This window comes from Neopelma chrysocephalum, unplaced genomic scaffold, assembly GCF_003984885.1.
Source record: "Neopelma chrysocephalum unplaced genomic scaffold, ASM398488v2 Primary Assembly neopelma1_42, whole genome shotgun sequence".
NCBI classification, from domain to species: domain Eukaryota; kingdom Metazoa; phylum Chordata; class Aves; order Passeriformes; family Pipridae; genus Neopelma; species Neopelma chrysocephalum.
The window spans coordinates 12,332,801-12,357,634 of record NW_020897700.1 but is presented as its reverse complement, the minus strand read 5'-3'; the positions used below and the strand labels follow the sequence as shown (position 1 = coordinate 12,357,634).

At 36.5% G+C, this 24,834-nt stretch overlaps 1 protein-coding gene across 4 annotated transcripts; it reads right to left on the bottom strand.

Moving 5' to 3' along the window:
- Positions 1-292: 292 nt before the first annotated feature.
- HPGD (15-hydroxyprostaglandin dehydrogenase) lies at positions 293-24,526 on the bottom strand. 4 transcript variants are annotated; one of them, XM_027676698.1, is made up of 7 exons: positions 24,356-24,518; positions 24,064-24,187; positions 20,005-20,111; positions 9,905-10,001; positions 3,812-3,888; positions 1,747-1,910; positions 293-670 (listed from the first exon to the last, which is right to left on the bottom strand). In XM_027676698.1, exons 1-7 carry the CDS (start codon positions 24,446-24,448, stop codon positions 532-534), a joined length of 801 nt encoding a protein of 266 aa, XP_027532499.1. In that variant the 5' UTR covers positions 24,449-24,518; the 3' UTR covers positions 293-531. The 4 variants fall into 4 exon arrangements, with proteins under 4 accessions (XP_027532499.1, XP_027532500.1, XP_027532502.1 ...); XM_027676700.1 differs by lacking the exon at positions 1,747-1,910 and having other exon boundaries at positions 539-670; positions 24,356-24,517; XM_027676699.1 differs by lacking the exons at positions 9,905-10,001; positions 20,005-20,111 and having other exon boundaries at positions 24,356-24,526.
- Positions 24,527-24,834: the final 308 nt, after the last annotated feature.

The window sequence follows — 24,834 nt, the reverse complement described above, 5'->3', positions numbered from 1 at the left end:
TTGAATTTTGAACATACTTATATATATGTATATATATATAAGGAATTTGAATTTTGCCTCTCATTCTATTTAATTTTCATAAGAAAAAGTGAATTCTTAACTCCTTACAGAGCTTATGGACTAGATTCCTGAATTGAATTCCTGGTCTGAAGAATTGAAGATGTAAGTAGGCACAACAGTGAAAAGAATTTTAAGAAAGTAAGTCAGGTCCACCAAAATACACTTGGAGTCTGTAGATCAGAACTACCAGAATGAAAAAAGTGACCCCTCTTACTAAACAACAAAAAACGTCTTCAGAGCAGTGTGTTTATTATACTAAATAAATAATCTTCTTAGTGTTTTTATAATCAGAATAGGGTGGTAACATCTTCCCACACCAGATTTTCTTGCCCATTTCTTTGTTATTAGGATGCAAACGTTTGAACACTGTCACTGCTCTAGATAAAACATTAACCCTTTTCCCCAAAATTACTCTTTTCAAAACTTTTTATATTTAAGATAAGCCAGGAGGAATTAGCACAAAACAATTCTTTATCTCTTTGATGATGTAAAAGGTGTTTGGCCGTATTGCTGAAAATGAATCCCTTGGGATGCTGTAATCTTCATTACTTCTCCATTTAGAGTATCGTCTTCAATTATTGTTATCAGTCCCTCAGCAATTGTTGATGGGCTGAAAAAAAGTTATTTCAGATTCATGATATAATAAAACGTGAAAAGGACAAGTAAAGAAACTCAATGTAAATCTATATAACCTGAAAATTAAACAAATTTTTGTTTGAGCAAATTTACTTTGAAGAAAAGCAGAGGTGGTATGCATGTTTCAGGAGAGATATTTAGTCTCCTCAATCAGGACATACATGTAAAGTGGCTGTTTTACAAATCATCATTTTTTTGCTCTAGTTTCTGATAAACACCTGTGGACATCCAAATGCTACTGGACTTCCTATCAAAGTTTTCTCTGCCAGGAAAATGGACAGAAGTAATCCTTACACAATCATCTGCAGCTCTGCTATTGATTTATTCTGTTTCTGTAGCAGGACTGACATACAAATTAACATAAGGATAATTTCACATGCAGTTTGCTGTGGTCAATTGGTGCAATGTATTTTACATATGGAAATGGGTGAAACAACACAGTCATAGCATTTCCTTTGTGCAGAAGTGTCTGAGCAGCCAATTGTTAGAAACTAAGAAAGTGTTAAAAAACCCCACTTTATACTTGTCTTGTTCTCACAGGCTGTCCAAGATGTCTGCTTTTGACCTTTGTTGGCAATACTGTAATGTGTCAGGTAACTCTTTGATCTGATGCACAATGGCTGCTACTGTGCTTTTATGAACTTAGTCCAGTTTTTTCAGTTCTTGTTCTTCTATCTTGTTTCACTGGCAAATTTTGTGAAAATTCAATGCAAATTATATACCTTGTGTCTCACAAGAACTTTGATTAAAGAAATTTATGAGGGAACACCTAGGTATATTAATAACTAAACACAATGTATTTAACTTAGGAGTTTGATTTGCATTTTGCTGAGAATTGGGAATGCATATGGGGATATATTACTGTGAGGGTGGTGCTGTTAAAATAGCCTTAGATATCTTCCTTTTTTCCCTTGTTTATAGGATAACACATTTGATAGTCTTTTATCTGAGGCAGCATTTCCCTTTTATTTTAATTTTACTAAAAGTGCTATTGTGTGTTTGTTCCCCATGAACAAAAGGAAAAAGCCCACTCTATCTGACTTGACTTACTCCATTACGCCATAGAACTGCATCATATTTTTTATCTCATCCTTATATGAATAATATTGTCCCATATTCTCTTCTTTATCTATTGACTGAAGAATTGGTGTGTTGACAAATCCTGGACAAATTGTGTTGAGTCTTACACCGTGGTTGTCCATATTAGCAGCTAACTAGAAAAGAGAAAGGGTTAGACATTTGTCGTCAACATTTTGAGACAGTATTGTGTAAGCTTTCAGATAATGGGATTTAACACTAAGTACTTTTCAGCCTCGCTTAGTAAGCAGATTTTGTTACTACTGATTGTTTTGTTTCAAAGCAAGTTTGAAGCACATTTCCTGTAGTAATCATACTAGATTACTAGGAAAAAACCTGTTTGTTTTGTTAGGAGAACAATTTTACAAGAAATCAACACTCTCATTTCCATGAAGCTGGTTTTTTCTGATATTTTTTATTATTAGTGCTCTTAGCATGTCACTAAAAGTATTCTAGGGTGATGATATAACTCTTCTAAGCAAAACCAAGAAAAAAATCTCCCAAATATATGCTTCTAATCTTATATGAACTTTTTTATTAAAATAGAACTCTGAAATAAAGAAACAGTATCTCTAAGACTGTATTTACCTTCCTACATCAACAGAAATAGGATCTAGTCTCTATGCCTAGACCTGTAATGCTAAACCTTTCTAGTTGCTCTGTTATCCCTGCCAATGCATGAAGCTATCACTGAGCATCTCCACAGGAAAGTCCCTGTGAACTCCAGGAAAGAGGCACTAGTTTTTTCAGGAAGTAGTTCAGGAACATGATGAAAGCAAGACGCACAAGTTGTTCTGTGCCCTCATTTGTGGTTCTACCAAAGTGTGTATGTAGCAGAGAAGTCTGATCAGCATTCAGGCATGTGTTGAATGCTGGATGAACTTTCTTAGCACAGAACTTAGGAACTATACGTGACATATTCAAGAATAACCATATATGTTAATGCTACGTTCTATTTATTTTAATATTTAACAGGAATTCTTTCAGGTATTATGCAAGTCTCATGTCATTTTCATGGTATAGTAGTCTGCCCTTTTGGTCTGGGGGAGAAAAGAAAGTCAAGTCCTAGATGTTAGGTATCAGACCAGCCCAACATTAGGCTGTACTGCCTTCCCTGGTAAATACTGTAGTTCACTATGTTAATTATTCTTTTTCTTCTTGACATTCTTATGTTACTTAAAGACAGTGTATCCTCTAATTTACTTTTGCACTTAGATCTACATTTATAATGAGAAAAACAAAATGCAAGCCTAGGTGTCAGGTTCTTGATGTGTTTAATGTGGTATATGAAACACTTATCCATACTATTCTCTTAAGGTTAATCTGAAAAAGAAGTTAAATTTGTGTGGGCATGGGGGCATAAAATATGGATAAAATATTCAAAGTATTATTTTAGGTGAATAATTCTGGAAATCAGGTTGGAAATCTTATATGAGTAGATTCTATTGAAAGAGAATATATGTATCTGCTCCCTCCAAGTTATTTTATTACACTGCTCATTCAATTTAACTAGGAAGTTTTGGAGTCAGAGCCTGAGACTTACTATATGGTCATCTTACATGTCGCATCCTGAATGTGCCATTTTGCCTTTTTGGAGTATTAAGACTCAGTAAGAATAAATAATGGTGAATCCAAGTCACTTTTGTACACTTTTGTGCCTATTTATCATTTAAAAAAGTAACCAACCTGATTGGCAAATAAGGAAATCAAAATGTTAAGTGACTGGGATGGGGTTCTGAAAAAATTTTTAAAGCTTGGATTAGAATTTGGCCTTTGGGCTCCTCCCACTCTCCTTAAATTACTTTCCAACATCTTTCTTCCATGCTCCCAAAACCTCAAATCGGTCATAAACACACAGATGCCATACTTATTCCATCTTCAGATTCCCTTTGTGAAAGGAGGGAACCTCCACTGCTGCAGACACTTTGTTTCCTTTCAGAAAATTAATTCCAGTTGTGTGGCTATAGAGAAGGAACGTGAAAAACTTCAGCATGTTCCGAAGGAGCTGCTGATACTCTTTTCCAAAACACATACTTACTGCTATTGATCGTGTGAATCCAATTACACCATGCTTTGTAGCACAGTACACTGGTTGAAATGCAGCAGGCATGAGTCCTTTAAAATAAAAAGGTAGCTGAATAAAGATGTTGAGAACTCCTATTTATGATTACCTTAAACACAGATATAGGTATATAATGTAAAAAAATTATGATATATTTATAAAGATACAACAAAATAGAGTAGTAAAAATGTGCAGATTATATTTTGTATTCTGAGACAGGTTGGGAGAAGATATTAGACGGATAAAAACACAAAGAGTCAAAAGAAGAGTAATAAAAGAAAGTGTAACTTTTAAGAGGAGAAGTTTTATCTATGAAGTATATGAAGAGAGGACAGGATCTGGAGGAAAACACTCAAGAATGAGATTTTTAAGTCATATTCTATGAATTAGTAAAGTATTTAAGTATATAAAGGATGTGAAGTATTTTAGATAACCTTTGATTTCTAACACCCTAGCTGACATGAACTGGACACCTGCATTAATTTACAGTGACTTCAGAGAGGAAGTGTGGAAAAAGGAGAAGCAAAAAAAAAATGACTGCTAACATTGTGAACCTTGATAGTGAGAGGGGGAGAGCAGAAATTTTTATTTATAGTAGAAAAAAAAGAGAGAACAGAGGTTCTGAAGGAAAATTAGGAACTTAGTTCTAGTAAGACTGAGTTTGATGGCCAAAGAAGCTAATCAAGAAGAAATGACAGACCATGAGTGCATATTCATTCCTGCCCATTATGCCAACAATTTCCACTATACAATGAAAACTGAACTGGACCATATGGATGCTGTAGTTTCACCTATGAGCTATGTCCTTATGAATAGCAAACCTCAGCCTGTCCTAAAGTTAAAGGATAAAATTAGTCTGTGTTTGTTAGTGTGGTATTGTAAAACTGGATAGTGATTTTGATGCCTTAACGTTTGATTCTATTGGAAGTCATCTCAATTAATAACTCACATCTAGTATGGTTACTTTCATTTTTCATATTTCATATCTTTAAGTGACACATTCAAAAAGGGGTGGGACTTATCTCAGTAGAGATGAGGAATTCACTACTCAGCTTTAAATATGGATTTGCCAGAAAAAATATGTTTGCCAGAGACTTGCATGGGCTCTTTGTTCTGGAATCTGTTTTGTCTAAAGGAAAAAACTTTCTAAGACAGCACGAAGTTCTGATTACGAACCTAAAAGTTTCAAGGTTTTATCTTGGTTTATATGCTACCTTGGCGATCCAGTGAAACCAAGACTATTATTAGCACTATTCAATAGTGGAAAGTGAAGAACTAAACCTAGTGGCTGGTTGTTCTCTTTAACTTGTATTTATTTGCTTAGTTTGGATTAATGTTTTAAACTTCTGCTTGAGAACTCACTTTATGAAAATGGTTTTTGTGTTGTCTCCTGTGGGTTGCGATCACAACACAGGCTTAATATTCCTCTTTTCATTGAATTTTGATGATCATCACCATTCTTCAAATTATTGGAAACATTGGAATAGTAGCACATCGAAATATTATGACACTATTTTTAAAAAAACTCTTAAATACTTTTACATGCTTTAGATAAAAAAAATTCCAATTAGGCTGCAGCAAACAGAAATAAAACTGACACTAGTCAGAGACACAGAGGAGGAATTTAGAGGTAATTTTATTTTTATTTTTTTAAGCGCAGTGAGACAAATTACTTTTTACTTGAGAGGGAAGAGAAACAAAGTCAAGAAATAAAAAAAAGGAAGGGCACAGCTCACAACAATTAAGTGGAATAAGGTTCAAAGACTTACTTAAATGGCAAAGACAGCAAGAATTACTAAGCAGAAAGGGAGGAACAAATAGTTTTTTTTAAAAAGCCAGTTCTTTTCTAGTTGAAATTATTATTTTTGCTAAAATGGAGAACCAAGAAATAATCAATTGACTCATTTTCAGCCCAAGCAGCTAAGACTAATCCTAGCATCCCTCACACAAAACAATGACAGCCCTGTCTTACTTTTCTTCCTGAGCTTGGTGCTGAGAACCACAGTGTGGGCTTTCCAGTTCTGAGCCACTTCCCTGCACTGGGAAGGGCTGAACCTGTTAGTAATGTGTCCTAAGGTCTTTCCTAGCAAGTATTTTGTGATGAACCACTGTGTGATATTGAGCCTGCTCAATTCAAGCAGTGAGCAAAGATGAGTTCATAACATATTACTTAGGGCATCCCTTTGTTAGAAAATCTGGATTCTATTTGCTCCTTCCATGAATATTTAATTATCTTATGCAATGCAGAACGGCTGTGAAACAGACTGGAGAACATTATGCACAAAATAATGGGGGGAAGAAGGGGAGGGTGTTCAAATGGATGGGTCAGCGTACTTCTGGAAAGTGATATATGTGTGTTCTAATCTCTCTTAACAAGGGGGGGCAGCTGTGGCTACATTTTTCTTTCTCTGGATGTTGCTGCACAGTGAATTGCAAATGATTTCATGTTGACTCAAGATGCTCTTTGGTTTACCAAAACCAGTGTTAACCGCTCTTTTTTTTATTTTTCTCAGTTCCTGGCAGGTTGACAGAGACAGCTCTTGGCCTTGCTTATACTCTAGTCCCCTTGTTGTTAGAGTGGCAAGATCATTCTACCATTGGAGACATGGTGTCAGGCTTCTCACTCCAACGCCTTATTTATCATGGTCAGTAGTTTCAATATCCACATCTTGAGAAGTTAGTACTGGAGGTGGAAAATTGTATCAATAAACTTGTATTGTTATCCGTAAGCTTTGTTGAAACCGGAATTTCCCTTCAGTCCACTGAAGAACTTTGATGAAAACAGAATTAAGCATTTTTCCCCAGTTATGCTTTCCCACTGAACACATATTGCCTTCAGAGGTTTGAACAAGTCTCTTTGAATAAGATTTATTAACCTTTTTAGTTTTTAGTTGGACTTTGGCCCTTCTGATTTTTACCCTGTGTACCCTCATGACATCCCAGCAGTCCTCCTGAGTGCCAAAACAAAAGACACTCAGAAATCCTAGCAGAAATTCTAAGCTGTGCCATTTCTATGATTCCTTCAATAGTGAACTGAAGTCCCAAGGGAATAGTTTCTAAATTTTTTAACCTCATTCCTTTGGATTCTGCTCAGTATCCTTCTTTTAATAAAGCAGAGGGACCAGAAGCTCTTTCATGATCGTGAAATTAAGGCCCCAGTTGTACAGCCATTGGCACTCTGCTCCCCTGTATCACTGTGATACAGTCCTTACCCAGTGATGTTACCCATATTCTTAGTTTTGTTCTTGTGATATATATAGAATCAGGTCTTATAAAAGCCTGTTTGCTATGATGGGTACTTTAAGTATTTCTTTGGGCTGAAGCTTTCCATATAAAAGGAGGACAAACAAGCTGCTTGTGGAATCTGAGTGCTCAAAGTTGAGTGCAATCGAAGCACTTATATGACTGTACAACAGAAAGGTGACCAGATTCATTGCATATTGAACAACCTCTCAACCTTGGTGATGTGCTAAAAATTTTACCATTTTTAAGCCCTCTATGAAAACTCTGAAGACTTTTTGTCTGCTAGAATCCGGACAGATACAAATTCAGTTTTATAAAATACCTTCTTGAAAATATGAAAGCTACCAAGACAAAAGTGTATGCATGACTGTCTTTCTCCCTTTACTTGCAAAAAGTGTAAGGTACCAGCTGCCACAAGGTAGAAGGCAATGTTAAATTTAATCAGGTAAATAATCTCTTGAGTTTAATTTAATTTTGTATGGTTTCTCTGTTGCTTGTAACTATTCAATTAAACAAAATAAAGGAAATGTGTAGCTTCTTACAGAAGAAATTTTAGAACATTTTTCTCCTTGAATTTGAAATCAAATTTTTTTCAATACAAAAACCTGCAGTCATTAGAATTATTTTTTATGGGGCCACGTTAGAAATAAAATACATTTCTCATTATTTCAGTTTAGTGGCATTACTTCTTCTTGATATGAAAACACAAATCCAATAGCAATCAGATTTATAGATTTGAGGCACAGCTGAGTGCTTGCTGCATGTGCTTACCTATTTGTCTCCCTCTCTTACCTAGTCCTGTCCTGTGAAGACACTAAAGAAAGGAAGACCCAATACTGGAAAGACAGGGTGGACACTCTGGCTTTAATCCAGCTGAATGAACACTTTAAGCATCGACTTCATAGGAAGCATTTAAGTAGTTCCATGGGTGTTTGAAAATGTAAAACTGTAAGGCTTAATTCTGTCCCTAGTCCAAATCATTGGGAAAATTCCCATAGCAGAGAACTGGAAACTAATTAATGTGTAAAGCAAATATTATTGAATGTTATGTAAGCACTAAATACAATTCTTAAATTTAATGATCAACAGAAGCTAGTTCTAAGAAAACACTCAAAAAGATATTAAGCAAGCCAATGGCAGTTTGCCTTTCATATATGGAATAAACTACAGGACTTAGACCTTCAAACTGGAAAGGAGAATTAGAGTCATAAAGCACAAGTAGTAGTAAATAAATAAGCAATAGAAATTAGTATATGTTAGCTTTTAAAGTGTGTTTTTTCTTATGCCCTTGGAAACAATTCCTAAATACAAGCCATGTAAAAGAAAACAAAACAAAGAACACTTTGTTTTGTCAGATACCCACAATCATAATGGCACAATGTTAATATTAAAAAATTAATTAAATAAATGCAAATTTTAATCAAATAATTAAAACAGCTCTTACAAGCTCTTAACAAACAGAACAGCCAAGCTTTTAGGTTTTGAAAACAAAGTCATTTTGTGTTTATGTGAGACTATTTAGAAAAGGAATCAAACTACTTGCTACCTCTGCCCTTTTTTAAGCACTGCCTGGGCACCAATGTTCCTGTGAAATTGTTTAATCTTTTACTTGTGCTGATGAACTCTGGTACTGTAACAGCAGTTCCTTCAGGTTAATTTGATCCCAATACAATGTCCATTCGAGCCAATAGGGATAAACTTAGAGGCGTCAGTGGGCAATGTGTTAGGCAGTATTACAAATGTTGACTTAAAAGTACACGGAGGCTTTTAATAAAGAACCTCTCACCCATGTGAGATATGTGCATGTATTAAGTCAGATCCTCAAGATTCATATGCATTATCTTAATAGGTGAACTAGACTTTTTATCACAAAAGCTAAGGTTTACAGGAGAACTTAATACTCAGAACATCCACACCTATCCACAGTCAGTAACTATGGCCAGTGCTCTTAAATGGCTTTTCATTGTTAAGACAGATAGGAATATCCTGGAATAAAATTGCTCTAATTTGGTAATCTGCATGGATACCAAAGAAAGCTCTGACAATCCAAGTGTAAGATAGCATATATATTATTTTTACCAGACAGTATAACAGTAGAAAGAGAGAACAAACTCTTCAAACAAAAAAGAGAGAATGCAAGTACTTCCCCACACATTTTTTGAGGAAGGTTGTCAGATGACATCATTGTCCATATATAGTTTCCCCTTCAGCTGCGCTTTTTGCTGTGAGCCCAGTGATTGCAACATTGAGTGTACCACAGGAAATGGTGCAGAATTCTGCCTCACAACTGAGCAGCAATAACCCTGACCCATATAATGTTATTTTTATGCCGATAAATTGAAATACAATTATAGCATAGACAAAGAGTGAGCAAAGAAAACACTTGCTTAAGCTCGGTGAAATATGTTAATTTTATGGCTTCTCAAACACAAGTAGATCACATCTAAGAGGACTTGGAACAGAGTGGGTGTATGACAATCTTTGTTAGTAAATTAGATACAGCCTGGTCTTAGATATTCCTACAACTATGTTCCTATGGAATTGAATGGAGGAATTGACATCATGCACAAGATTTTAAATATGAGACTGATAGGTTAGGAAAATTACTGATTTTTTTATTGAACCGTGCTTAAAAAAGCAAATGAAAGTTGTAGTTATTTGATATGCTTCTGTTGCTATGATGAAAACCAGGTCAAAATAAATATGAACATGGAAAAATAAACAGGGAAGAGCCATAAGAAAGAAGAAAAAATATGACTGATAAGTATAATTTGTTTACTTTAGAAAAAAAAGTAGTAGAAAGCATTTTGCAGAAAATATTCTCACCTGCCAAGGATGAGATATTAATGATTACTCCTCCATTGCCTCCATTTCCTTTTCTCATGTATTCTAGGCCAAGGTAGGTTCCTCTAATCACAGATGTCTGGTATAAGGGGAAGGAATTATCAAAGATATTCAAAGATTATTTGAAACTATTAAAATATCTTACTGAATTATTTATGGTATACAAAATATCTTTCTGTTGTGCTCCTACAAACTGAAACTTGCTTTTATTGTGGTGCTTAGAACCTGTATTGCTTTACCAGTGATCCTATTTATAGTTTGAAGATTATAAACACAAAAGACACTCCACAGTATTGCAACTCCATAACTTCAGAAGCGGGACTGCAATAAATAGAAGTAATAACAGTTTACTTATTTTTCTTAGGAAGATATCAATAATCAAACTGAAATATTGCAGAGTGAAATAAGAGCCATGAAAGAAATTAAATAAGTAAATTATAGACCAAACAGACGCCTTATCTAAAAATGTAAGTGGCAGATGAACTGATCTTAATCCCATCATTTTTGTTGAGACACACTGTTATACACAATAAAAATTGTACAGACTGTATCTGCATTTGGCTCAAGTCACTAGAAATTTACAGTTTTTAGGATTAAAAATATATTTCTGATCTCAGGATATTAAAGATTTGTATTATTTTCTGGCTAAAGTTATGGGAGCTTTACTAGTCCTCTCAAATGAAAGTTAGCCCAAACAGGCAAATATAGATAAGGTAAAAAAAGCATTCTAAGAGATGTGAAAGGTTGTTAGCTTAATATTAGTTGCAGTATATGATTTTTACAATTTTTTTTAAGAAAGTACTTTGAGGAAAATTTCTGAAACCTGTATAATCCTGATTCCTTAAAATCTGGTTTTGACCCCTAATGCAGTTAGAAATTCTGCTGGGATTCCTCTCACTGAACTTCAGACATTTAAACTGAGATGTCCAAATGTATAACAAGCCTGGGGTTATCAGCCTCCTGGATGAATCATGAGAGAGAGTTTCTCCCAGAGAGTGAGTCACTTTACCTGAGATTTAAACAAACAGTAAGAGAAAGGCAGCAGACAAGGCTCCTGGTGGAAGACAGTAACTTTAGTGAAACATTGCAGTGTTACTGCATAGAGAAGCTTTTTTTGTTTCTCTCCTGGGAAGTTTTGTTTCAGCTAACATGTTTTTTAAAAATATTTTGATTATTATCAAAAGGATGCTATAACAGATACTTTAACAGAAACTTTCTGTTTTTCAAAATTCTCTTCAGTGTCATTCAGTCTTGAAACAGACCAAAGTAAATCTGATTTCTCTCACATGTTCTGGAAAGTAGCAGATCCCCTTGTAAAGGTAATCTAGTGCTGTTTAATGTTGATTGCCACATATAAATTTGATTTATTAAACCAAAGATTGTTAATGCCCAGTAGTGTTGCCGTAAGGTATACTTATTCTGATCATAAACTAACTGGCACCTCAATTGAAATTAGATTTGGACTTAAGACTGGGTGGTATTTTTTAATATATACTTATGATAGGCTGTACAGAAGATATTTGGAAAGAAAGGGGTTGTACAAAAGATATTTTAGAAAGAAAGGGGTTAATGTTGTCTATGGAGAGCAGGTGCAGGTCCTGTCATGCCCTGGAGCAGTGGCTCAGCCTGTTGAGCAGAAAAAGAGAATTCCACTAAGGATGATTAGAGAACATAAATCAATTGAAGAAGGAAGCAGCTTGGGACTCCTTAAGGATTTTTCTATTCCTCCAGCCTTCTAAGAGATAATAGAGCTAGATTAGTCCTTGTACAAATTACAATTATAAAACAAGAAAAAAGTGGGTTGCTTGACTCTCCTATGAAAATTACTGTATTGTTCTTTTTTTCTCTCTAGAATCCATTAACTTAGTATTTATTCAAGTGGCTGGGAACATGTTCTCCTTTACATAAAGGTATTGTGAGAGGTAGTCTTCAGAATAAAGGCAGACTTCCATTTGTATATTGCCCCTTACACCCGCTATATCCTTGTAATCCTTACCTGTAATCCTTGCAAATACCTCATTGAGTGTGGCTGATTTTGGGTGAAATGGCTATTTATGATGTTTAGGCTGATAAAGTAAAGATATTAGGCTGATAAAGTAAAAATATTCTGCAGATAGATAAACTCTGAACCCCATATCCAGGGTGAGAAGAACCTATCTGTTTGCACACTCAGCAGGTGATACTTCAGATGAAAAGTATTACGTGATAGATTTCCCATTCTCTTGCCAGAATCCACCTCTCTCCAGGAGAGAAAATCCTCTCAATAGTTCCCCAAGGAAGACAGCGGTGGCAGAACTTACTATAGCATGGAAGTCAACAATGTGTGCTTAGCAGTCTTAGTGCCACTTTCCATTTGAACCTGTTGATTCAGCTGCGTTTGTGAAGGGAAGCTGGCTCCTCATATCTGTGTGTCAAACACTCAAATGGGAAAGAGGTTTCCCAAAGAAAAACAGTATTTGGATTACTGTTTTCCAAAGAATAATAGCACATTTGATTTTGATTTTGTTATGAAATCCATCTTCGCAAGTGCACAAATTGCAGCCTCAGGCCTCCTCTCATATTTGACTTTGGATTCCTAATTATTGACGTCAGAATGATTAGTCTGCACTCTAAAAGAAAGATCATCATCTGTTACTTCCTTATACCATGAAATACACAATAGAAAGTGAGATGGACAAAGAATTATGTGTTTTCTGCACAGTTTTCTGGTTTTGGGATATGATTAAAAATGTCTGACATTTCCTTTCCATAAATTGAAAGAAACTAAAGGTCTCTTCAGATTGTGTAGTTCTCTAATTGAACTTCTAAAATAATTTAAAATCATGCTCTTAACCAACAATAATTCATAGCTTGTCTGTTGCAAATAGAAATTCTGGGAAAGTTAATTTTAAAATTACCTAATTAAAAAAATTGTCTGACTTGGTTTAAGATAAAAATATGCTGAGAGACTGTACAGGAAAGCAATTCAGAGCTGAAATTTTTGCAGTTCCTTTGTTTAAAACTGCATTTAGTGGAATGGAGTGTTCATAAACATGTCAAGAACAAAGAGTATGAAAGTAGTCAGATTTGTAATTAAATGTAGGTTAATCAAGAATTAGGACAGATGACTCTCACACAGTTTTTTTGACCCTGGCTATGGAAAACTAGTATCATTAAAATCAGAAAATAATCTAAATTACTGTCCTTCTAGCTGTTGAAAACCATGTGATTTAGCAACACTGCTGTTTATTTTCTTACAAGTATACAGTGTTTTACTATAGCACATAATGAAGATGGGCCATCAAGGTGCACTGGAAGTGTGAGTGTGCTCCCAAGAGGGCAATTTTACTCTTCAAGCGCCAGTGGAAAATTTAGGATTCTTTCCAATAGAGTTATAATATGAGCATTAGTTTTCATAAATTACAGATTTAAATTAGAGATCAGACCTTCTGAAGTGGTATCTGACAGCATGATAAACATTGTAAAATAAATATGCAAATACTCTGAGCATTTGCAATTGCTTTTGAGAGTATCATATCAATAATCACTAATATATTTAATGATTTCTTAAATGGCAATTTAAGTATCAGTGTCAAAATCAGAAATAAAACTTACAAAATCCTTGATTCTTGACATTTCTATGTATCCCATGGCTGTATAGCTTTAATTGTATAATTTTAAAGGAAATCATATATTGAAACTGTGATTCTAACTAGACTCCAAGTCTTCAATAGAGCACTAATTCATTTTTTTTTGCTTTTAGGAACCAAAGCCAGCCAATGTGTACAAATTCTTGCATTCCAACATTATACCTCTAACTCGGTTTTCATACTTTGTGTTCCATTCTAGCTTTATCCATTAAAAAAAAAAAAAAAGAAGAAAAAAAAAGGTTCTTCAGTGATGGTGCTCAGAACATCATTAATCATCATCCATTGCAGGAGACAATTTCTTTGAAGGTAACTTAGTACGTAGTGCTTTCTTCTAATGTTTCAAGGCAGGTGTTCCAACTGACATAGTTTCTCCTATTTAATAGGAGTTTTACCTATCTAATAAGGTTTCCCTTCTACCTCTGTCTGTTACTTCTGCTGTCTCCTTATGCATGCTAGTATTTCATACTGAGAAAATACATTAGCACCTTCAGTGTTGAAGATAAGTACTATATTGCTATTAAGATAGTACAGCAATATGAATTCCTTTGAGGAAAAAAAGGGTAATCAGTCCTAACATTTTATATAGGTTCCTGAGCTAACGTAGTTCAGTGCTAGGGATAATGAACAAAAATGAAAGAGCCATGGACCTGTGGTTTCATAAAGCAGGTTAGCACAGAGCTGGAATTTGACCCAAGATCATTTGCCTTTCATACTGTGATATTGTAAATTGAGGCTATCTATAAGGAAACATTTAAAGTACCTTGTAAACTGCGTAAGACGGAGTTCAAAAGTCTGAAACTAAGTGCTGCTAGTGGTACCCATGGAAAATTTTAGCATTTTGTTGTTGGACAGAAAGGTGGGACTGATTTTTTTTTAATGTATATTTTCTAGGAAGTAGACAAGTTGTAGCAAGCATGGAAGTCCCTTGGCATTGCTTTGTAGAGGTTAATTTAATTTCTATGAAATGAAATTGGAGGCTCTTGAGTTTGAATTTCCAGCTCAAACTGTGGAAAACAAGAAGTCTAGAGAGGGAGAGGTAGAGAGGAGAAAGGAATGTGCAGTAGGATTTGTTCATTTGCTGCAAATCCACGGCTTTTTTTACAAGGTTGGAGTGAAACACTGTCTTTTAGTGTTTTTATGGTAGTTTTCTTTACTTCCCCCCTCTCCACTCCACACACCTCCATTCGCAAAAGACATTTGAATAGCATTGCATTTTAAATAGCTAGGCTTAAGTTCTTAGTTTAAAGACATTTGCTTGTCATTGTACTTCAACTGTGGTTGCTATAAACATACATTAAAACTGTAAGCTAAAAAGTTCATTGACTTACTGTGCAATTAAGGTAGGTCACTGTGTCCTTCCTAATGCAATATGAACAACAAAAATAATTATACCTATATGCTTCTTCATGCACTTAGAGGATTGACCCTCATGTTACTAAGTTCAAAGGAAATGTCTCTTACTTGTTGGCCGCATCTCTCCATAGACACTTGGTCCCCTGATATAAAATTATGCTGAAGAATAGACAACTAAGCTAGTGAATTTCTGGTTGTCTTAGTAGGCAAGCTTGGTAAACCAGTCACATATACCATTTTATCTTTATCTGTTTGTTTTGGTTTGTTTCTGTGTTGGTGGCATTAAGAAACAGTGCTTGCCTTTGTCTGTGTTGTGGGATCCAGTGGTTATTTCCAGCTGCTGAATCCAGCTATGTGTCTGGGTCACATTATTTTGGGATGAAAGTTCAGTCCTTATCATTTCTCCTGGTACATTGGGAAAGGCAAGCAATGTGTATGGACCAGACGAAGGTTGCAGCATACTCTCAAGGGATCCTTTGTATGGCTTGCACAGTGGAACAGCCTTGTGACGATCATGAAGTCTTTGTCCCAAAAATAAATTCAGTTAATCACTTCTGATGTTTACTTAGTTACCCTTCTGATTTCTGCCAAGACATTAACTACCCTTTTGAGGAATATTTCCTTACTGATGAGCAAACTGATTTTGCAAGGTTTGCTAATTACTGGAACATTTATTGCACCGTGAGCTATACTGAAAGGAGTCACACATAAATATACAGTGTTGCATTATCTTCTCTATAGTTCCAATCCAAATATTTTGCAGGGACAAACCATGAATTTGGTAGACGTCTTTTAGTAACTTTTCTAAATTTAGGAAAATTGTTACCTCTCTCATTTATGGAAATAAATTATGCAAACCCATAAAAAACATAAAAACTTGGAATTGTTGGGCATTGCTACATTTTGTCTAGTAACGCATTTGCATTCTACTTCTTTCTGGGGAACGCTTAAATAATTGGATCCCACGTGACTGGGTTTTTTTTGATGTGCCCAATTTCTGGCCTGCAATTTAAAGTTTTGCCAGAATGTGTTAAAGTATGCAAAATCATCACAAAAACAGGAGATAGTTGTGATTTTGCGTTCAAATTTTTTCATAAATCTGTTTAATTACATTTGGGAAATTGGCTTAAATATATCTACAAAATTAATTTTTTTGGCAGAATAAAACAAGAAGGTAGTCCATATGTCACATAAAGTGCTTCTGAATTTTTGTTTAAGGTAATATTTGAAATGCAAGAAAATGTGATACTAGTCTAGCTACATTGAACTGTGTACTGCAAGCTATGTCAGTTTTCAGAAACCTCTGACATGAACATAAAAAGGGAATCTGCAAGTAATTTGGGGGATTGTCTTTAGTATAAAATTTGCTAAGTGCATTTGTACAGAGAAAAGATACTGTAGTCATAGTGGCCACTCTAATTACAGTGGTTCCAGAAAGCCTACATCATCAACAAAAGCTAAAATTATCAAAATTTCTTAGAATACCCAATTGTGTTTAACTAACATATATTTTCAAGGCTCATAAAGATGTGTTAGGGATTTGAAGAGAAAAAAGTCAGATTATATAATTTTTGGATCCCTAAAGTAAAAGTTCATACGAAGTTGAATGCGATAAACACTATTCTTATGCTGGAGGGCTGTAGGTAGGACTCTTGGTAAGAACGTACATATCACATGCCCCTGTGCTATTCTGTACATTAGTATGTGTGTGTGTGGTGAACTGTTAAACTACACTGGGAGTATCTGTTTAAAGTGGAATTCCTGTATGGATTTTTTTTTTGCACCATAGTAACAAGAGTGAACACTCGTATGAGTATGAGCAGTTGAAGTGGTTGTTGATTAAGCTGATATTGATCAAGTCCACACTGTGAGCTTTGGAGTTTTGAGGTGATGAATAGATGGCATTTCTGGAATACTTAACAAAAGAAAGTAACAGAAATATTTATAAAGTAATGAAAATATGGATGTTTAGCACAAAATGGAGCAAAATGGTGGAAAACACTGCAAGAGAAATACCTTTTTAGCAGTTGATACTCCTTCTACTCCCCATCCCCACCTTTATCAAGTTGTCTTTTCTTGCTCTCAGAAACTCTAATGGATACAAGTAGGAATTGTGTTTTATTCCTTCTTTTCCTTACAAATTAAGTCCCAGTTTTTGAAATTGCTTCTTCATTTCTGTTCTTCGTGCTTTCTCAAGCAGTACTAGCGGAGAACTTCCTTACACTCCTTTAAAAATATTCCTGAAGACCAACCAGTTCTGTGAACTGTTTTAGCCATAAAGAACACACCCCAGATGTGTTTGTTCTGATTTATCTTGCTCTGTACTGCTCTACTTTTGTACTTTGTACTTTAAACTGGGGCAGGGAATATTTGTCATTTCAATATATAAATGATATCACTAAGACAACAAGTGGAATGTAGAGGGCTTATTTTCCCTTTTTAAAATAAAAAATGTGTGTATTATGTGTATCACAATGTGTGACTGTAGCAATTGTTCTTAGGAATAATACAAAGAATACTTAAAATATCCTACATCAGGGAAATAGAGACATTTTTAAAACCTGTATTTTAGACATATTTTGCTCCTTTCAACAAGAAGCAAAAAACTCACCTAGGGTCTGCTTTTGCTCAATCACTTGTAATAAGAAAAAAAAAGAATAGCATCTTAGAATTGTTTAGGTTGGAAAAGACCTTTAAGAACATCAAATCCAACTGATAACCCAGCATTGCCAAGGTCACCACTAAACTATGACCCCAAGCACCCTATCTATAGGTCTTTTAAATACCTCCAGAGATGGTGACTCAACCACTTCCCTAGGCAGCCTGCTCCAATACTTGACAACCCTTTTGGTAAAGAAATGTTTCCTGAGATCCAGTCTAACCTCCTCTGGCACAACTTCAAACCATTTCCTCATCCTATCACTAAAGTGGAAGAAGAGGCTGACCCTCACCTCATTACAACCTCCTTTCACGTGGTTTTAGAGAGTGATAAGGTCTCCCCTGAGACTCCTTTCCTCCAGGCCAAACAACCCCAGCTCCCTTAGCTGCTCCTTATAAGACCCTTTACCAGCTTAGCTGCCCTTCTTCAGACATTCTCCAATACCTCAATGTCTTTCTGGTACTGAGGGGCTCAAACTGAATATGGAATTTGATGTGCAGCCTCACTAGTGCCAAATACAGAGAGAGAGTCGCTGCCCTGCTCCTGCCAGCCACACCATTTCTGGTAAAAGCCAGGATGCCTTTTGGCCTTCTTGGCCACCTGGACACACTGCTGGCTCACGTTCAACCAGTTGGCTGTCAACCAACACCCCCAGGTCCTTTTCCATTGGGCTACTTTCTAGCCATGCTTCCTGCAGCCTGCAATTCTACATGGGATTGTTGAGAACAAAGTGCAGGATTAGGCATTTTGGCTTATTGCACCCCAGACACTTGGCTTTGGTCCATCTATTCAGCCTGTCCAGATCCCTCTGTAGAGACCCTCCAGCAGATCAACACTCCCACCCAACTTGGTGTCGTCTGCAAAACAGCAGAAGGAGGTTCTCAGTGTCTTCTGTTTGAAACTCTTGTCACTGAAAAATTATTAAGACACCACATTATTTACCTGGACAGTAAATATCCTCAAGATTTCATGGTCAGAAGTGCCTTTAGTTTTTGAGCTAAACTGTAAGGTGGGTGACAGTCAAATATGTTTCTGACATGGACTTCAGTTTTTCTAGTGATGACTATCTGTGTTTGCAAGTTTGACAGGTGAGTGGATGCCTACAGTAACTTATATCCTGTGTTAAAACCAGGCACAAAAATAGAGAGAAATAAGTTGTCTAGAACACAGATAAAGTCTTCTATGAAATTCAAGGGATTGGTATTAATTGATATTGGTGTTGCATATCACTGAGGAGGACAGAGTAGTGTTACTTCACAATATGAAGTTTCCTGATGTTTGATTTTTCAGCACATTGTAGAAATTAGAGAAGGAGGAAGAAATATATGTACTTAAACCTTGAAGAATATGTGAAGAATAGACAGATATAAAAGGTCAAGAGAAGGGTGGTATGAAATCTAATTTTTTTTCCCAAATACCTATTTTGACATTAATTTTTCTGTAACTTGTCTCATATACAGTTTGTCTTACTTGTCCTGGGGTTGTTTTGTTAGTTTGTTTTCATGGAGGCATAAGGATTCAAAGACAGGTACTTTGGTCCTTAAAATTTTTGACAAAAACAAACTCAATTTTCTTATTCTGAGCTTTCTTGTTGCATGACAAACTCCAAATGAGAAATCTTCACATTTCACTCTTCAAATCTTCCTTTTGCTACTTTCTTTGCAGTAAGTATGATCATGGGGTGACTTGTTGAATCACCATTGAATTAGGACTTCACAGGTGATAGAATACTAGCTGGTGAGAATTTTTTTTAACCTAGAAAGTTGGTCTTTCCTTTGGAGCTTAGATGTCCCAGTAATATACTCTAAATTAAAAAAAAATTCAATTGAGAAACAGATATTGTGGTTCTTATATCAAAGAACTGGTAATAGTCTGTTCGAAAATGAATTTTACAAGCTCATTGAATGTACTGGGTTTTAACAAGTAAGTGCTCTTAAGAAGTGTACTTCTACCAGTGATGATGGTGAAATGGCTCAGATTATATGGTTGCTTTGTTGGTGAAGAAAATGTGGAGCTCTTGGTTGAATGGCAAATGGCAACTTATCTTCTAATGCAGGCCAGCTGAATCTCACAAGTAACTAAAATGTTCTAAAACCTTCATATAAACAGACTGGGCCTACTGTGGATGCAGCTCTACTGCTTTGGCAGTCGACTGTTAGTCCTCTTTAGAATTTCATTGTGTTTTATAGAAAGAGAATGTTTTCTGGTGATAGATAGCCTGAGTACTTCTATGCAGTGCTGAATGTCTCGGATAGTTTAAAGGACCCACCACACACCCTTTCTTTGGTTAGTACACATACAGTTACAAGGTTATTGTTTCAATAGCTGTGCTTACCAATCTGATGATTAATGCTCTGTCATATGGCACAATCTGTACAAGCCAAGGCTGTTAAGAGTATTCCAGCTTTAAATATGAACATGTGAAAGGAGATAATGCTTACCAAGTTAGTTTGTATAGTGCTTTCCCAGTCCTTCTCATTGTTCACTCCAGCATTATTAACCACAATATCCAGCCTTCCAAAATGTTCAATTACTTTTTTGAAAGCATCTATAGGAAGATCCAAGGGTGAAATTTCTTAGCATTTGTGGAAAGTAAGACATAAAGTACACTACATGCATACAAATTAATGCTTTATTAGTCTATCAAAATGTCTTCATTGTTTTCTTAGCCACTAATGAGCAACATGCAATTAAACGCTTTATCTAATATGCACTGATATTACACATAATCAGGGAAACTGAAAGGATTAAGATACCATAGTTGCCTTTTCATTCAGTTTTATGATGTCTGATAACAGGAGCTAATGAAAGTTCTTAGCATCTATACATTTTGCGTTAGATAGGATGTTTGACACCCTAATTATGTAAATTAAGCATTTACAGCTTGATTTGCAACAGTTTGACACAGTTAGTGAATTCAAGATTTGACACCATCTATTTTAAATGAAAAGTAAAAGCTTCATATGTTCAGAACAATTTTCTTCATTCAGTCCAAATATAAGAACACAATTTTTATTTAATGAATAATTAATATGAATATTTCAAATACAAATAATTCATCATGACTCTTGTTTAAATGTATATATTTATGGATACAATGTTATACATCTTTCTTGTCAGGTAACTTTAATAATGTGTATCTCAAATTCAAGTCTTCTTCATTCTGATGATAAAAATAGTGACCTGTCTTCCAAAGAATTTCAAAATAAAGAACTGGGAAACTTCCACAATGATACTGTGTTCTCCCAGGTGACAAGGTTTAGAACTGAGATAAAAGATGTATGTGGAAAAACATGATGATGTCATAGTGAGGAGAAAACTCATCAAGCCTGCCTCTGCTTTGACAAAGTAGTTAAATGAGATGACTTCCAGATGTTCATTTCAAACTAAGATTTTCCAGGACTAAAGACATTATCTGACATGTACATATAGCTTGTTTGGTTTTCTCTCCAAATATTGATCCTTATCACCAAATATTTATTATTATGTAAACCAAGACACCACCTGCACAGTATTATTTTAAAAAACATTGTTTGATGACTGACTGAATATCTACAGTAAAATTATGCTTGATAGGTCTTAATGAAACTATTTTACTGAAAGATGATCCCAGGAACATCTTTATTCTCTGACCTTTAGTATTTGGCTATTCAGGAGCATAGCAGCAGCTTTCAGACACCTACATATTTTTACAGCAGTTGAAGGGATTTACAAAGTTTTTTCTTGTACCATATGATCAGTACTGTTACAGCCTTTTCTTTGCCTGAATCCTACAGGTCCATCATGTTCTTGACATCAAAACAAGAGCTAGGCAGCTGATGGAAAAGGTTTTATTTGTCCAACTGCCTTTATTGTACCAATTTTTCTAATATTCTTATTCCATACTAGAATATTGTAATATTGCTAAATCCTCTAGTTTTGGCTCTCTGCCTTTTTGGCTTTTCTTATGTTTGTTGCTAATTCTTTCTCTCTTTTCTCAACTTAACTCTTTAATCACTTCTTCTCTCACCAATCCTGCATCAACAAGGGTAAATGGAAACCTTTGGCTTTATTACGAGCAGAACTGAGTATTTAACTTAGTTTCAATGAGTAAAATAAATACCGTTTGGGTCCTCAATTAACTTCCAAATTTTGGTAACTGGCTGATTCCCTTTTAGGCCTTCTCTAAATAACATCTTTCATCAACCTGATTCTTAATAGAATCTTTTGCCTTCAAAACCCACCATGGATAATAGTAATTTTGCTAATTATTTGTTTATTAGATTCACGGACTAACTGTAGTTTTCTAGTTTACACATTGAGAAGAGAGCCAAATGTTTTTCAGCTGTTTTCATATCTATGTTTAGAATATTTCTGGTAAAAGTTTGTCTACAGTAATCCCATCTCTTACCTATCCCCAAAAAGAAGAAACTCACTGTAAATTCTTAATAAAGTTTTCACTCATACATCAGTATCAGCTGACTTGTTTTTGCCTTTTCAAATGTAGAAAAATTCCTTTACATTGCACGCTAATTAGTGCTTATGGAACCATAAAAATTAAAAGCAGATGATCATATGAAACATTGAGTGAAGAAGCAAAAATGAAGAGGAGTTTTCATTTTAAAGGAAAGGTAAGAAAAACAGAGGAAAGCAAGCACAAACAGCAGTTATAGAGGAGCTTCCTAGATATCCTTGGAAAGCAAAAGTAAATGTATGGTGATTTTTCAAAAGTAGGATAAAATAGAAGATTTTTATGGGAGACTGTGTGAAAGAACCACCAGAGAAAAGAGTACAGTTAAGACTTGAAAGTAGATGAAGCAGCTGATTTCCTACCCATAAGCCTTGTGTACCTACAGATACTAGTTCTAGTATTGGGGACTTGTTTCCTACTATAAGGGCTAAAGTTATAAAAAGAGGAACTGCATTCATGCACATGACCTTTAACATAAAATACAGGATTGATTCATCCCATAAGACCTTTAAACATTAGGTTTGAAATTAATCTAAATTCATTAAGCAGTAGCATACAATTACAAGTGAAAAAATTGAAAATAAAGCAGTCAAAAAAACCCCAAACAACACCAAAAACAACACAGAAACTCCAAAAGACTGTAAGACATGATTGCAACTTTATGGTAAGAAATGTACAGCAGGATTAATACGATTATCAGAGAAGCATATGCAACAGCTGCTCTTTCTGTTTGTGAGAACCCCTTCCAATCCTACTCTTTTCCTAGTAATTTGGTTCTAACACCTCCCTTGCTGACCCATATTGCTCACTCCAGCTCCCAGTTCACACCCTGTTGGTCCTGCACTACCCTGGCACTAAAGAAAGAAGGAACTGTGGGAGAGAAGGCACACTGGGGTAACACCCATGCTACAGCAGATGTTACTCCTACCCCTAGGATGCCTTTTCTTGCTCCTAGGTTACTCCTCCCACTTGGAGAAACAGTCAATAATCAACCTAGCTGATAAAGACTTTGTTTGCCAATTAGAGAAGATCTCATATTTAAAGTCCAACATCTCTCTTACAGGCAGACACTGTAAAGCTATGGACTTAGGCATAGTCATGCTAGCTTGGAACTGTAAACAATATTGCTGAATTCTGGAATAACTGTAATGATTTCTAAAAGAGGAATGGATATGCTCAATGACCACTCTTGAGAAAGTGACCAGTAAAGTTTAGCGAACAAAAACAGAACTAAAAATATTCACATCTAGTTTGGCAGAAATTAATCTGGGGAAAGAGTGCTGAAAAAAGGGATGTCAAAATCTGAATCTGAGTCACTACCTATGATTGTATCATTTAATAATGAACCTTTGATGAAGTGATGTGCTTGTTATGAAATATTGTGAAGGGTGCATCAACATTATATGATATTCTAGGAACTCATTAGGGAACACTGTTTCACTAAGTGAAAACAGAAATGCAAATGATTCATGAGGGAAGCTCCTTGCATTCCCTGCATCTGCAAAATGTGTGTGAGGTGTTATCACCCCATAGGTAACATCACAGTACAGTAGCATGCTATTTTTTTGCTTTCAACTGTGGCAGTTCTGCTTCCAACTGTGACAGCATGCAATGAAAGTAAGTGTGCTGGATGGAAGGAGCACTGCAACCCAGCTCAGAATTTATTACGAGGGAATGCAGCTTGGAATCTGTACTGAAACCTCATAAAAACCAAGTCTGAGCTTTAAAGTTTATATATATTACTCATAAAATAACAATTATCTTCTACAGAGGGTTTAATGCAAAATATCACACACAAAACTCAATACAAAGGATTTCTTTGGCTTTTCTTTCCCATGTCCGAAGCAAAAGGGTGAAATTATGGTAGTAATGCTGGTAGTAATATTTCACATTCGCAGGTTCGGAAATAAATCCTTTTTGAGTCACTGTCAGAAGCGATCGGGAGCAGGCTGTCCCCCAGAACCTCTCGCTGCACTCTTACCGGTGCGGCAGCCCGGGCTCACTCCGGTCGCTGCGCTTTACACCGGAGCGCAGCACTGAATTTCCCTACCTTTCAGCTGCTCCTGATCCGTCACGTCACACTGGATGAACACCGTCCTTTGCGCTTCAAACTGTTCGTCCAGGGCCGCCTTGCTCTCCTGTCCGGCCTCGGAGTTGCGGTCCAGGAGAGCTACCTGAGCGGGAAGGGAGGAAAACGAGTGGCGGGCAGGCGGATGGACAGACAGACGGGTCCCCGCCGAGCCGAGCCCCGGGGGCTGCCGCCACCTCGCGCCCGTGGGTGCTGGCTGGAGGCAGAGGGGAGGGGAGGGAAGGGGAGGGATGGCGCGCTTCCCGACACTTACCTTGGCGCCCTTGCCCAGCAGCGCCTGTACGAAAGCCCGTCCGATGCCCTGCGCCCCGCCGGTGACCAGAGCCACCTTCCCATTGACGTGCATGGCCGCCGCGCTCCTGCCGCCCGCCCCGCGCCCGCCGAGCCCGAGCAACCCAGCGCGGTGTCACCTGCCCGCTTTCCTTTCTCCCTCCCTCCTGCCCTCCCTCCTTTCCTCCTCCCCCTCCTGCTGCCGCCGCTGCGGCTCATTCCCCCCCGCTCCCTTCTCGTGTGACCGAGAGCCGCCCGGAGCTGCCTGGGCGGGGGGAGTAGGGGCGGAGCGGGTCGTTAAATCGTTCTCCCGAGTGCCTGGATGAACCCCAGAGATCAAGAGCCAGAGTGAAGACCAGATTCATGCCCTCTTCTCGCTCCCGGGCTTTCCGGAGAGGATCGGTTCGCTGTGTCTCCCGAAGAACGGGTCCTACAGCAGCTACAGCTCTGCTCGGTGGAGGG